This window comes from Neophocaena asiaeorientalis, unplaced genomic scaffold, assembly GCF_003031525.2.
Source record: "Neophocaena asiaeorientalis asiaeorientalis breed wild unplaced genomic scaffold, Neophocaena_asiaeorientalis_V1.1 scaffold275, whole genome shotgun sequence".
NCBI lineage: Eukaryota > Metazoa > Chordata > Mammalia > Artiodactyla > Phocoenidae > Neophocaena > Neophocaena asiaeorientalis.
The window spans coordinates 3,428,492-3,443,872 of NW_020173679.1; the positions used below are offsets into that span (position 1 = coordinate 3,428,492).

Below are 15,381 nucleotides of genomic sequence, written 5' to 3' on the forward strand. Positions count from 1 at the left end.
AAAAAAAAAAAAAATATATATATATAAATAAATTCCAGTAATCTTGAAGCCTGTGTGTGCCCTACCCCAACCACAAAGTACTTTCTCCCTAACAAGAACCAACCCTTATTCCTTTGCTTTTTGTTTTAAAATTTCACTGCTTATTTTTTCCCTTATCGTTCATTGAAAATTTCATACATACGGCAAAGTTAAAAGAATTTTACAGTGAACATTTATATACCAACCACCTAGATTCTACTGTTGCCATTTTGCCATACTTTTGCCATGCTTCTATCCATCTGTTCATCGATCTATATTATTTTTTATTCATTTCAAAGTAAATGATAGTTATTTCCCTCTAAATACTTCAGCATACATGGCATTAGCTAATGATCAATATTTGTATAGAGCTTCCTCCCCCCGCATATTGTGAGGTATAATGTACATTCAGTGAAATGCACAGATCTTAAGTGTATCATTGAATGAGTCTCAACACATGCCCACACCCCAGCAACCTGAACCCCTTTCAAGATATACAGAACTTTACCATCATTCCAGAAAGTGCCCTCATGACCCTTACCAGTTGGTCCCTGAACCGCCCCCACCCCATCCAGAGGCAATCACTCTTCTAATTTTTTTTCCATTAGAGTGGTTTTGCCTGACAACTTCATATAAATGGAAACAAACCGTATATAGTCATTAGTATCTAGCTTCTTTCACTCAGCATAATGCTTTTGAGATTCATCCATGTTGCTGTGGGCAGCAACAGTTCACTCCTCCTTATTACTGTATCCCATTGGATGAATATACCACAGTTCATTCATCCATCCTTTCATGGGTAGATTTCTGAGCTGTTTTTAGTTTTGGGTTATAATGAATAAAGCTGCTATTAACATTTTTGTACAAGTCTTTGTGTGGACATATATTTTGTTACTTGGGTAAGTACCCAGAAATGGAATTGCTGGGTCACAGGATAGGTGTATTTTACTTACAAGGAACTGCCAGACTTTTTTATCTAAGTGATTCTACCATTTTACACTCACATCAACAATGTACGAGTTCCAGTTTCTCCACATCTTGTGCAAATCTATACTGTCAGTCTTGCTAGTTTCAGTCAGTCTGGTGGATATGCAGTGGCACTTTTAAAAAAAAAATAAATTTTATTTACTTATTTTGGCTGCGTTGGGTCTTTGTTGCTGCGCGCGGGCTTTCTCTAGTTGTGGCGAACGGGAGCTCCTCTTCGTTGCTGTGTGCGGGCTTCTCATTGCAGTGGCTTCTCTTGTTGCAAAGCATGGGCTCTAGGCACACGGGCTTCAGTAGCTATGGCACGTGGCCTCAGTAGTTGTGGCACACAGGCCCTAGAGCACAGGCTCAGTAGTTGTGGCGCGTGGGCTTCATTGCTCCACGGCATGTGGGATCTTCCCGGACCAGGGCTCGAACCCGTGTCCCCTGCATGGGCAGGCGGATTCTTAACCACTGCACCACCAGGGAAGCCCTGCAGTGGCACTTTTAAATTTTGACTCACACTTGTTTGTATTCCTGAATACTTTATTGTTTAGCTTTCCATATTTTTTTACCTCTATCGGAGTGGACTCATACTATAAGTCCTCTGTTACTTTTTCTTCTCAGTGTTAGGTATTTGTGACTCATCCATGTTCTTACGCATAGCTGTAGATCATTTATCATTTTCACTGCTACATACTATTATCTGGTATGACTACATCACAATATATGTATTTGTTCTGCAGGTGGACAATAGGTCTATGTTCAGTTTCCAGCCATGGTAGAAACAGTGTTAAAATTTTGTATATGTTTCCAGGATACCTGGGAAAGCGTTTCTCAAGAGCAGCAGTTTTAAAACTTTTTGGTCTAGGAAACTGTCAATATTTTCTATATATGAACTTAAAACAGAGAGATCTAAAAAATATTAATTTATTTAACAAAGATAACCCCATTACATGTTAATAGAAAAAAAACATTTTAAATGAAAAAATAATATTTTCCAAAACAAACAAACAAGAAAGTTAATGAGAAGAATGGCATTGCTTTACAATATTGAGAATCTCTTCAGTGTCTGGCATAAAAGAAGTTGGCTGGATTTTCCTATATGCTTCTGCATTCAATCTGTTGCAATCTGTTGTTTTGGTTGAAGTATATGAAGAAATCTGGCCTCACACAAATATGTAATTGGAAAAAGTATTTTAATAGCCTTTTCATTTAATATCCCATATATCATGGAGGTAGTTTTCTTTGATAGTACACCAAACTTGACGAGCAGTAGTGTCTTAAAAGTTGGTTGCAATATGGAATCTGATGCCATATCTGTGAACTGTTCGTTGTACTCTTTTTTTAAAAAAATATTTATTTATTTGGTTGTGTGGGGTGTTAGTTGCGGCCGGCAGGCTCCTCAGTTGCAGCTCCAGGGCTCCTTAGTTGTGGCAGGCGAACTCTTAGTTGCCGCATGCATGTGGGATCTAGTTCCCTGACCAGGGATCAAACCTGGACCCCCTATATTGGGAGCACGGAGTCCTATTCACTGCACCGCCAGGGAAGTACCCTCGTTGTACTCTTTTAAATAAAAAATCTATTGTTTTTGTAGTTTAAATGGATCTTTTCCCATGAATGGCTTTTGTAACATGCATTGTTCATTTAGAACATATTGCGTATCTTCTAAATGTTGACACATTTCATTGTAGTTATTCTACATATTATATGTATAATTATTAATATCACCCCTAATGTCAGACAAGTCTTTAGGGAATTCCCTGACGGTCCAGTGGTTAGGACTCGGCGCTCTCACTGCTGGGGCCCAAGTTGGGTCCTTGGTTGGGGAACTAAGATTCCACAAACCACATGGCATGGCCAAAAATAAATAAAATAAAGTCATCCTTGCTTTAAAAAAAAAAAGTTTTTAAATATTAGAAGTGTTGTGTGAGGCTACAGTTCAGTTCACTCATTTGACTGTTATAAACTATTCTGTGTATGAACATGCATATGACACATGCTTATTATAATGGATTTTTTAAAAATTTATTTATTATTTATATTATTTTGGCTGCACTGGGCCTTCATTGTGGCACGTGGGCACTCAGGCTCTTCGTGGCGGTGCGTGGGCTCTCTCGTTGCAGTGTGTGGGCTCTAGAGCACTTGGGCTTAGTTGCAGTACGTGGGAATCTGAGTTCCCTGACCAGGGATCGAACCCGGGCCCCCTGCACGGGAAGCTCGGAGTCTTAACCACTGGGCCACCAAGGAAGTCCCATGATAATGGATTTGCTTTCCCAAATTCTAATTTTTTACTTGAAAGCTTTAATTTTGTCATAGGTAACAAACGCTGTCAGCTGTTTTCCTTGAAAGGATGGGCTAACTTCATCCATTTTCGAGAAAATATCTGCCAAAATACGCAAGGCTGCATAACCACAGTTTGTCCTTTTTTCAAGTAAAAAATGACATTTAGTGTGTAGGGGAGGTAAAATTTTCCTTTACCCTCTTAGAGCTCCCAGCTGGGACTGATGTAAGACAGACTAACAGGAGAAAAGCATACAAGTTTAACTTACACGCACATGGGAGCCCTGACAAGAATAATGAAGACCCAAAGAACTGACAAGCCCGAGGGGCTTGCATACAAGGATGAAAAGAGCAGCAACTGTAGAAGAGTAATTAAAATATATGGGCAGGGGCTTCCCTGGTGACGCAGTGGTTAAGAATCCGCCTGCCAATGCAGGGGACACGGGTTCGAGCCCTGGTCTGGAAGATCCCACATGCTGCAGAGCAACTAAGCCCGTGCACCGCAACTACTGAGCCTGCACTCTAGAGCCCACGAGCCACAACTACTGAGCCTGTGTGCCACAACTACTGAAGCCCGCGTGCCCAGAGCCTGTGCTGTGCAACAAGAGAAGCCACCACAAGAAGAAGCCTGCGCACTGCAACGAGGCGTAGCCCCCGCTCGCTGCAACTAGAGAAAGCCCGTGCGCAGCAACGAAGACCCAGCACAGTCTAAAAAAAAATATATATATATACATATATATATATAATATATATATATATATGCAGAATTAGGAAGATAAAGAGTTATTTTAACCATGTCTGTTTGTACAGAGTTCTCTTGGCCTGGACTCTTTTTTTTTTCCTTTGGCCGCACCACACGTATACACTGGCCCTCGGCAGTGAAAGCACGGAGTCCTAACCACTGGACCGCCGCGAAATTCCCTCTTCCTCTCTTGTGATAAGAATGTTTCTTCCTCCTGGTTCAGGGAGGGCAGCTTTCACCTGGGAATTTTGTCTCCTGCTTTTAGAAAGAAAAAGTCAGTGGACGCTTCTTGCATCTACTGTTTTTCAAGTGCCTTTAACTCAAAATAATCAACATGCTGAAGTGGCACATATTGGGATGGCATGTCCTAAACTCCTTCATTCCCTCCATCTGGCACTTCCCTAGAAGTTTCATCTATTAAAAGCTGAGTTGGGGGCCGTGGAGAAAAAGTCGGGTTAGAAGTTGCAAAGAGATCTGTGAAAGGGGGAGGAAAACACAGATCGGAACAAGCAGAAAAGAACAAATCTAAGCACATGATCCTGTATTTCCCTGGATCCGTCTCTGAGTCCTGAGAACAGGTCAGTTCAGTGACAGTCGGAGCTCACTCTAGGAGGCAATGGTATAGGTGGGAGTAGGGCACCCGCCTAACTTAGGCTTTTATATGGTGAGCTGCTAGCAAGCATTTAATGAGGGGCATTTCTTTGGAAAAAGAGAAACAGAGGTTAATGGTTAGAATAAATTGTAAACTCAGTTTTTGAGACCAGAGGGCAGTTAATTGTGAGATTCTTACATGTCAGTCTCAAAGCATCTTCAGATGGTGGAGGGACTTCCCTGGCAGTCCAGTGGTTGAAACTCTGCGCTTCCACTGCAGGGGGAACGGGTTCGATCCCTGGTTGGGGAACTCGGATCCTGCATGTCACACAGTGGCCAAAAAAAAAAAAAAAAAAAGGTGGAGTGAGGCTATCTGGTGGCTCTCTGATGAATTTTCTGGCTTGCAGTTTGAATGTCTTTGGTGACGGCACTGGGTGTTCCCGTGAACTAACAGCAGCAGGCATACAGGGTTGTTATATATGATCTGTTGCAGTGATTTTTTCTTATTGATGTTTATATTAAGTTGCTTTAGCTTGCAGGGCATTGGGAAAAGGGCAGTCCTAGTTTCCAGGTCAGGAGGGTGGAGGGAAACTAGAAATGTTGATTCACTTTGTGAATACAAGTGGCAGGAGCCAGTTTATAAAGAAGACAAAAAGCTCAAAGTGAACTGTTCAACAACCTACAAAGGTGTGTTATAGCTTTTATTGAAACACAGAATTTTTCTCTCCACAATCAGTTCCATTTTTATCAGATAATCAAAGTAAGACTAATTTGTCTGTAAAAATTTTTTTTGTTATTGAAGTGTAGTTGATTTACAATGCTGTGTTAGTTTCAGGTGTACAGCAAAGTGATTCAGGTCTAATATGTACTAATATACATATTAGTGTGTGTATATATATATTAGTTTCTTTGTGGACAAATCAGGCAAGTATCAGAAATCACAGAGTTCCCTGGTGGCCTAGTGGTTAGGATTTGGCGCTTTCACTGTGGTAGGCCTGGGTTCAATTCCTGGTCCAGGAACCATCCCACAAGCTGCACAGCGCAGACAAAATTAAAAAAGAAAAAAAGAAATCACAAAGAACCTAGAAAGTTAAACGTATGGCTCTCTCCATTCTTTTTTACTTTTAATTTACTGTCATGGTTGACATACATCAAACAGTGCACTTTAACTGTGCATTTTGTTCTTAGGTTGAATTCATAGCATTATAATGTTAAACATCTGGTAGAGATAGCATATGCTTTGACTAGTCTTAATTTACATAAGCTTTTTTTCCCCTTTCTTTAAGCCAATTAAATACAGCTCTCTTACAAGTTAATTTTTATCAATACCATCTGCAGTAGAAAAACATTACTTACATATTATTTTTATATATATATATATATATATATATACACACACACACATATACATACATAAACATGCAAGACCCAATGCAGCAAAAATAAATAAATTTAAAAAATAAATCAATCTATTTAAAAAAAGGAACTTGTTTCATTTCTGGTGGGAATGCAAAATGGTACAGCCACTTTGGAAGACGGTTTGGTGGGGTTTTTTTAAAATTCATTAATTAATTTATTTTTGTCTACATTGGGTCTTCGTCTTTGGGTCTTCGTTGCTGCACATGGGCTTTCTCTAGTTGTGGTGTGCGGGCTTCTCATTGTGGTGGCTTCTCTTGTTGTGGAGCTTGGGCTCTAGGTGCGTGGGTTTCAGCAGTTGTGGCATGCAGGCAGAGCACAGGCTCAGTAGTTGTGGCGCACAGGCTTAGTTGCTCTGCGGCATGTGGGATCTTCCCGGACCAGGGATCGAACCCGTGTCCCCTGCACTGGCAGGCGGATTCTTAACCACTGTACCATCAGGGAAGTTCCAGTTTGATGGTTTCTTACAAAACTTAACAAACTCTTACAATATGACCCAGCAATTGTGCTCCTTGATATTTACCCAAAAGAATTGAAAACCTTGTCCACACAAAATTAACTGTGCTACACCTACATAGTGGAATATTCAGCACTAATAAGAGCCATCAAACCATGAAAAGACAGAGGAAACTTAAATGCATATTGCTACGTGAAAAAAACTGATCCAAAAAGGCTACATACTTTACAGTTCCAACTATGTGACATTCTGGAAAAGACAAAACAATGGAGACAGTAAAAAGATCAGTGCTTACTGGAGTGAGGGGAGAGGGAGGGAAGTGGAGCACAGATTTTTAGAGCAATGGAACTATTCTGTATTACCATAATGGTAGATACATGTCATTTCACATTTGTCACAACTCATACAATGTACAACACTATGAGCGAATCCTAAGGTAAACTATGGCCTTATGGTAATAATGATACGTCAGTGTAAGTTCATCAGTTGTAACAAATGTACCACTCTGGTGGGGGATGTTGATCATGGGGGAGTCTGTGGGTGTGTGTGTGGGGGAAGGGCAGCGGGTAAACGGGAACTGTCTGTACTTTCCACTCAATTTTCTGTGAATCTAAAAACTCTATCAAAAAAACCTTAGTTAAGAAAAAAAATACACTATAAATAGAAAGTCCCCCCGCCAAATTAATTAACCATATACACTTGGGTTTACCTCTGGATTCTTTATTCTCTTCCTGTGTCTATATTTCTGCAAATACCACATAGGTCTTGATTACTACAGCTTTATAGTAAGTATTCAGATCAGGTAGAGTAAGTCCTCCAACTTGTTCTTTTTCAAAGAGTTCTAGATCCTGTTCTATTCTAGGTCCTTTGCATTTCTATATAAATTTTAGAATCAGTTTGTCAATCTCTATAAAAGAGCCTGCTGGTATTTTGTTGGGATTGCATTGAATCTATATGTTCATTTTGGGAGAAATGACATCTTAATAATAACAAGTCTTTCAGTCCATGAACGTGGTATATATAACTCTTCACTTATTTAGGTCTCTAATTTCAGCGGGATTTTGTAGTTTTCAAGATATAGATCTTTTACATATTTTGTTGAATATATCCATAAGTAGTGATAAGGTGCTGAGAGTTTAGACCTCTGCAAAGCATGAAAGTTCATGGTTAAGAAGTTTAAAAAATATATATATATACATATCCATAAGTATTTCATATTTTATACTGTTGTAGATGTTTCCATTTTCCTATTGCTCATTGCTGGTATTATAGAAGTATAGTTTATTGTTGTATATTGATCCTGTATCCTATGACCTTGCTAAATTCACTTATTAGTGCTGGTAGCTTTTTATAATAGATTTCTTAAGATTTTTACACACACAATGATGTCATCTGTGAATAAAGACAGCTTTACTTCTTCCTTTCCAATCCATTAGCATTTATTCCTTTTGCTTGTTTTATTGCACTGGCTAAGACCTTAAGTAAAACAAAAGTGATGACAGCAAACATTTTTGCCTCGCTCCTGATCATGGGGGAAGCAATCAATCTTTCGCCATTAAGCTTGATTTTAGCTGTAGGATTTTCGTAGATACTTCTATCATGTTGAGGAAGTGCCTTTCTATTTCTAGTTTGCTGAGAGTTTTTATTATGAATGGGAGTTGAATTTTGTCAAATTCTTTTTCTGCATCTTAAGATGATTATAAGGTTTTTCTCTTACATTCTGTTAATATAGTAGATAAAACTGATTTCTCAATGTAAACTAACTGCATTCTCTGGAAGAACTCCACTTAGTTGTAATGTATTATCCTTTTAATATATTACTGGATTCAACCTGCTATTTTAAGAATTTTGGCACCTATGTTCAAAGGAGATATTGGTCGTTAACTTGCTTTTTGGGTGATATCTAGTGTTCCTGTTAGTATAATGCTGGCATCATAAAATGAGTTACGTGTTCTCACGTCCTGAAAGAGTGCATGAAATCTTGGTATTCAGTCTCCTCTAAAGGTTTGACAGAACTTACAGTGAAGCCGCTTGGACCTTATTTTCTTTGTGGGGAGGCTCTTTTGTTTTGTTTAATTGAAGTACAGTTGATTTACAATGCTTCAGGTGTACAGCAAAGTGATTCAGTTACATATATACATATGTTCTTTTTCAGGTTCTTTTCCATTATAGGTTATTACAAGATATTGAATATATTTCCCTGTGCTATACAGTAGGTCCTTGTTGTTTATCTATTTTCTATATAGTAGTGTGTATATTTTAACCCAAAGTCCTAATTTATCACCCCCCCACTTACCCCTTTGGTACCAATTAGTTTGTTTTCTATGTCTGTGAGTTTATTTCTGTTTTGTAAATAAGTTCATTTATATCATTTTTTTATTTTCCACATACAGGTGATATCATATGATATTTGCCTTTTCTCTGACTTCACTTAGTATGATAATCTCTACGTCCATCCATGTTGCTGCAAAAGGCATTATTTCATTCTTTTTTTATTCCATTTTATGTTTTATCTTCTCTATCCAGTCATCTGTTGATGGACATTTGGGTTGCTTCCATGTCTTGGCTGTTGTAAATAGTTCTGCTATGAACACTGGAGTGCACGTATCTTTTTGAATTAGAATTTTCAGCTTTTCCAGATATATGCCCAGGAGTGGGATTGCTAGATCATATGGTAACCCTATTTTTAGTTTTTAAAAGAACCTCCATACTGTCTTTCATAGTGGTTTGTGCCAATTTACATTCCCACCAATAACGTAGCGGGGTTCCCTTTTCTCCACACCCTCTCCAGGCTTTCTTTCTTGAATATTTCTGGCAGTTACTTCTACATAATATGGATGTACTACAATATTTTGGTTAATGATTTTTAGACTTGTATCTACTGACTTCTTGTTATGGTAAGAATTTAGCTGTCTGATACAACTATCCCCTCAGCTCCTCCTTCCCCATTCAAATATATATCATTTTTTTACTAAATATTTGGGGTTTCTAATATTATGGCTACACAGTTATTCATAGCTGAGCATTTTTTATATAATGATTTCATTTCCTTTCTTATTTTTTCATTTCCTAAAAGTTGACAATTGCCTTTTTTTTTTTCTTTGTACTCACTGACAATTCTTGTACCTTCCTAGAGCTTCTTTTTCTTGGAGGCATTTTCTAAATAATTCCATTTTTCTCATTTTTGGATTAATTTCTTCTTAGGCATGCTGCAGAGCCGTCATCTTGGGAGTCTGTTGTCATCCTAGGAATTCTTTCGTCCTTCCCTCTGATTGGAATTCTGTCTACTGGATCACATGTCTTACTTTTCCTTGATTTGCTTACTCTTTCTTGGTTTGATTTGCTTAAAAAAAATAATAACGGGAGCATGTTTCACCAGTAGCTTTTTGGGGTTAGAAAGGCAGTAATTCAGCGACAGATATGGGAATGCCAGCCCTTGAAATTTCTGTCTTTTAAGCTATAGTGATCCAATCTAAACTGGTTGTCCTCTATGGCAGTGCACTGCCATTGTGGGATCTCCCTTCACCATCTTCCTTTAACTTTTGTCTTTCTCCTGTGTTAGATCTCTTATTTTCTGTATGTATATCTTCCTTTTCTTTTTGGTTTATGCCCTCATTTTGGAAGAACATGCCTTCCAGTACCTTCTTGAGAAAGGATGAATGGGAGGCATGAGTTTTGAGATTTTGTATGTCTACAAAAGTGTTTATTCTACCATCACACTTACTGAATAATTTAGCTAGGTACAGAATTCTAGATTAGTGTATTCATTAAGGAATAGACCCCAATGTACTACAGTTCAAACAGTATAGTTTATTTCTCTCATATTGATGGCTTGGAGGAAGCAGGCAGGAAGGCAAGGTTGCTCAAGCACCCAGTTTCTTTCCCACTTATTCTTCCACCATTCCCTAGGTCAATCCTAAGCCAATTTACCAGCAACACATCTAAATTCAAGCCCACAAGAAGGGGAAGGAGAGGAAGTAGAGAGCAAGCAATTTCCTTTAAAATTGCGACTGAGAAAGTTGCACACACTCTGCTCATGTCCTGTTGGCCCCTGTGGGGTGAAGTTATTTCCTAGTCCATCTTTTTACTCAGCATGCTGTCTTTTCAGGTTCTAATTTTACACAGGGGTCTAGATCCAATCTCCATTTGAGGGCTCTGGTATTCATTTTCTATTTTCTCTGTGTGAAGCTCATTAAAACCCAAAATTCCAGGCTTCAGGGATAGGCAGAGGTCCTAGCAGAACCACCTGCTTAAGCCCTAAGGGCTTCCTAACACTCTGAGTAGCATGCCTAGCCTTCAACACTGCCTACAAAGTCTCAGGTAGTCTGGCCCTCCCATCTTGCTGCCCATTTCTACCCCCTTCTCCCTCACACACAAGCTCTAGCACCTCTCTTCTTAGAGCTCACCAAGCTCTTTCGCACCTCCTGGCCTTTTCACAAGCCATTCCCTCTGCCTGAAAGAGGCTTCTTCCCGATATCCACTTAGCTTGCTTCCTCCCCTCATTTTGCTCAAATGCCACCACCTCGAGACTTTCACTGACTACTATGGACAAAACAGCTCATCACTACCTCCTACTCAGCTTTTACTTTCTCTCAGAACACCCATCACTCCCCACATGGTACCATAATTTATTTACTTGTTCATGGTCCGACTCTCCCACTAGATGTGTGCCTAGGTAGTTGATTTAAAAAGTGATACCAGGGAGCAGAAGTGAGGGAAGGGACATGAACACAGGAGGAGGAGGAGCCAATACAATGATGTGCTACTGAGTCAGCCATCCCCAGGATCTTCTGAGGAGACTATGAATGGCGGCTCAGAACCATCAGGGGAACAGACAGGAGCCTGTATACCTCAGCTGCTGGTTCCTTTGTCAAGGGTGCCCCACACAGGTGTTTAACTCCCCTGCACTTCTGGGGCGCATATGTGTCAGAGAGGCTCTGGAGCAAGCAGCAAGAGGTAAGATCTGAGGTGAGACTGGGCCAGGTTGTCCCTGTGCAGAGCTGGTTGAGGCCCACGTAGAAGTGGTTGCTGTGACAGTGGCTGGACTAAGAGGTGGGGCTGAGAGATGACACAAGGACCTTATATGAATATCTCCTGCACTGCTCTTTCCCAAGCATTTAGGTGAGTGGCCAGCATACAGTAAACACTTAATAAATATTTGAATGAATGAATGAACGGTGCTGCAGTCTAGTGGGGAAAAGGCAAGTAATGATGAGTTAAGAGTATTAAGTGCGCTGTGATAGGGTTAAGTACAAGTTGTCAGGGGGCCTATAGTGGGAGCCTAACCCGTCTATCGGAGGAGAGAGGACTTTCTGGAAGAGATGGCCTTTAACTGCGATCTGGAAACTGAGGGGGAGTTAACTGCACAGCTGGCTTACAAAGCACGTGCACATCTAAGTAAAAATACCAGTGATAGAAATCACGGGCAACATTTACCAAGCTCTTTCCTTGAGTCAATTTGCTGAATGCTTAATGGGTCTTGTTATTTAATCTTTGCTTTTAACCCTATAAAAAGCGCTGACTGATCTGCTTAGAGAAATCAAGTGACTTCCAATGACTGGCAGAGATAACCATTTCCCCCCACTTTATAGGGGTGACCGAGACCCAGAGCAGAGCAGTGACTCGCCCACAGTTACAGGAAGTTAATGGTTGAGCCAGGACTAAAACCCAGATCTCTTGTGGCCCTGCTCCCGAGCTGGCCTGACAGAACAGGGGCTCAGAAAGAGTGAGGGAGGAGGAGGGTGAATTAAACACGGCTGGGCTGAGCTGGGCGGCACTGCCTCCCCAGCTATTACCAGAAGAAGCTGAAGGAAGGCACCTGTAAGGCCCGAGAGATGGAACCGGCCATTGGCCGGCTGCAGTCCCAGAAGAAGCTTCCCTACAACCCGCAGCAGGCAGACACCTTGGAAGTCCCAGAACGAAGAGCCCTCAGGATCCTGAGCCAGCTGAAGCAGCAGAACTATGGTGAGGGCCCTGGGTGCCACACAGCCAGGCCCAGGAGCTGAGACATGGTTTCCCACTTCGGGCTTAACTGTGTGCCATCAGCCAGCTGGCTGATAATCACCACCCATCTCCAGCCTTCCGCACACCCTTTCCCCTGAGCCTTAGCCCTGAGCACAGGTTGGTCCCAAGAGCCTGGACTGAGAAGGAAGAGTGCTTAGCAATCCCACCTCATCATTTATTGAGCACCCTCTGGGGTCACTCACTATGCTAAGCCCTTTGCAGACACGCTAGAATTTAATCCTCATAATCACATACTTACCCCACGTATTCACGATGAGAAAACTGAAGTTTAAGCAACTTGCCCAAGGTCCCACAGCTAGCATGTGTCAGAAAGGGGAGATTATACCCAGGTCTGACTCTAAAACCTGTGCTCTTTTCTCTGGGCAAGGTTACCTTCCCGTAATAGTAGACTTCTACTGTGTGCCAAGTGATGGGCTAGAAGCTTTCTAGAGTCTTTAGAGTGTGCCTATCAGACTCTGCCAGGACTCATCCCAAAGACATGTGCTCCTTTTTAAGCAGGTATTAGCCCTTACACTGTTCTCAGCATTTAGCTGAGTGCTTTGCATATATTATCCCTTAATCCTCATCATCAACTCTGAGGCGGATACCACCACCAGCTCCAGCTTATGCAGAAGCTCAGAGAGGTTAAGTTACTTGCCCAAACCCACCCAGGTCGTTACGTGGCAAAGCTGGGATTTCACATGGGTCTGCCTGCCTCCCAGCACTGGACGTGCTCTGAAACATTCCCCTCTCCTGCCTCTGCCACCTTTGCGAGTTGCCAACCTGCAAAGCCCCTATGCCCAGGTGCCTTGCATCCCGCTCTGCCCGAGGCTGGACAATACGGTCCGCCGGAAGCAGGGCAGCCACTACATGCTGGAGCTGTGTACTCCCACCAGCCTGGGCCCTGACACCCGTAGCCTCTTCTTCCAGACTAGATCTCAAGGAAGCAGGTGGGTACCCAGAGGGCAGGGACTGCAGCCCAGGCCCATCCACCTCCTTCCTTATGAAGTCCCTGGCCTAACCCAAGGGAAATCCATCCTTCCAAGAGATGCCTCAGAGACTGTTGTTCCAGGGAGGAAAAAGGGGAAAGGATGGAAGGGGGAAGAAACTAACCTTTGAGAGTCTGTGTCCCAGGTAGATTGTTCCTAAGTCAGGGTACTCACGCCTTTCTGTGCCCGGGACTCGGTAGCACTACCTGCCTTTCTCATGCAGGGGGTTTAAGTCCTTTGCCTGAGTCTGATTCCATGTTAGGAGTAGTAGGAAACAGGCTTAGCAGCTGGGTGGAGGGAAGCTTCCCCTGCAGCAGTCCTCTTCCAGGCATCCTGGGATAAAAGAACACTGGACTTGGAATCAGGCCTCTGAGCCCGACTGCTGGCCCCATCACCTCCCTGGGAAGGACTCCTCTCCCCTTGGGCACATGGGGTGGCTCACTTCCTCCCACCCTTCTCTTCCACCTCTCTCCCTAGGGAACCCAGCTCTGACAGTCGAAAGTGGCTCAGTTCTGTGCCGGCTCGAACCCACTGACCCTGCGGAGTCCTGACTCTGGGCAGCTGAGCAATCAGGGCCTGCAGACGGACGGGTCATCAGGCAGGGACTGCTGCTGGATTTTGCTTTTGTGGCCTGGTAAGCCAATAAACAAGAAGAACCTCAGCCTCTGTGCCTGGTGCCAGGGAAGGCCCCAGGTTTTCACCCTTCCACTCGGCTCTCAGAGCGGAGGGCCTCAGCCTCCCTCAGGCTTCGGAGCCCCTGAAGCAAGACTCGCCTCAAAACACCGCCGAGAGTCAGGAGTCCTGCTAGAGGTGGCCCTGGGTTCAAAGTCTTGACCTCCTGTGCACTCTCAAAGCACAGAGCTGGGACTATTCTCAGATGGGTGTCTCCACGCCTTGGACTAGGAGTCCCATGAGGGCAGGAATTCTCTTTCCCACTTGCTTGAAGGGAATGGTGAACATAAGGGAAGTACCTGGGAAAGACCCTGGCCCCTAAAACGGACAGACCCTGTGGAAGGGCAGGAGGGGCCTCAGCCATGCTCTCACCAACAGAGGGCCAGGACCCAGGGGTGCCCTTCCCTTGGAGCCTAAGCATGTGGGTCCGTGGCCCCAATCCATACACCACCCCAGTCCTATTACTCAAAGCGAGAGCCCCTCCCTAGGACTGAGCAGAGATAGCTTCCCAGTGGTTAAACAAGCAGCCACAGCAAGAGGTTAGGAGGCCAGAAACTGAAATGAGGACAAGGTTCTGACAAGTTTAAAACATGTATTTAAAATACAATTTATAAAATGCTTAATCTGCCAACTCAGGAGCCCGCAGTGCGGGGTGGGGTAGGGTGGGCAGCTACCCGCTAGACCAGCAGAGCAGGACTGCAGGGGTGCGGCCCTCCCTCCCATGCCCTTCTATTCAGATACCCAAGGGGCCCATATGCACCCCTGGGATCACATGGCCGAAAACAGGACCCCAGAGGTTTCCAGAGTCTCTGCCTACCAGGGAGGCTGGGGCAGCCCTGCCGGCCCATCCCTGAGCAGAGCATCCCCAGATGGGGCAGAGCAGGGTACGGCTGGGCTAGACAGGGTGGGGTGAGGCAGTGGGCTCTGGAAGGGGCTGATGGTAGCAGATAGGGTGTTGCCTCCTGCCTGCAGGTGGGGAGCACCCTGACTGAGTGGGCGGAGAAGGGTTGGTCACCAGGCCCAGACCCCCAGCTCCTTTGGTTATAGGCTGACATCAGAGTAGTGGCTCATGGGAAGCAGTTAGCTGGAAGGTCTGAGGCCTGGCTCACGGAGTCAGGGAGGAGCTGGGGGAAGGGGACAGTACCATGAAGGCAGATAAAGGGGCAGCAGCCTCAGGTTTCTGCCCCCAACTCCCCTGGGGTTTTCCAAGCCAAAGCCTGCAGCTTACTTTTAAAAAATTAAAAAAA

The 15,381-nt window shown here is 43.2% G+C and overlaps 1 protein-coding gene across 1 annotated transcript in view; it reads left to right on the forward strand.

Moving 5' to 3' along the window:
- SPATA21 (spermatogenesis associated 21) overlaps positions 1-15,381 on the forward strand; it is a 32,796-nt gene extending 17,415 nt beyond the window's left edge. The window contains 3 exon segments of the mRNA XM_024749985.1: positions 12,259-12,434; positions 13,249-13,423; positions 13,940-15,381. Of these exon segments, the coding sequence (XP_024605753.1) occupies positions 12,259-12,434; positions 13,249-13,423; positions 13,940-13,997 (409 nt within the window). The 3' untranslated portion in view covers positions 13,998-15,381.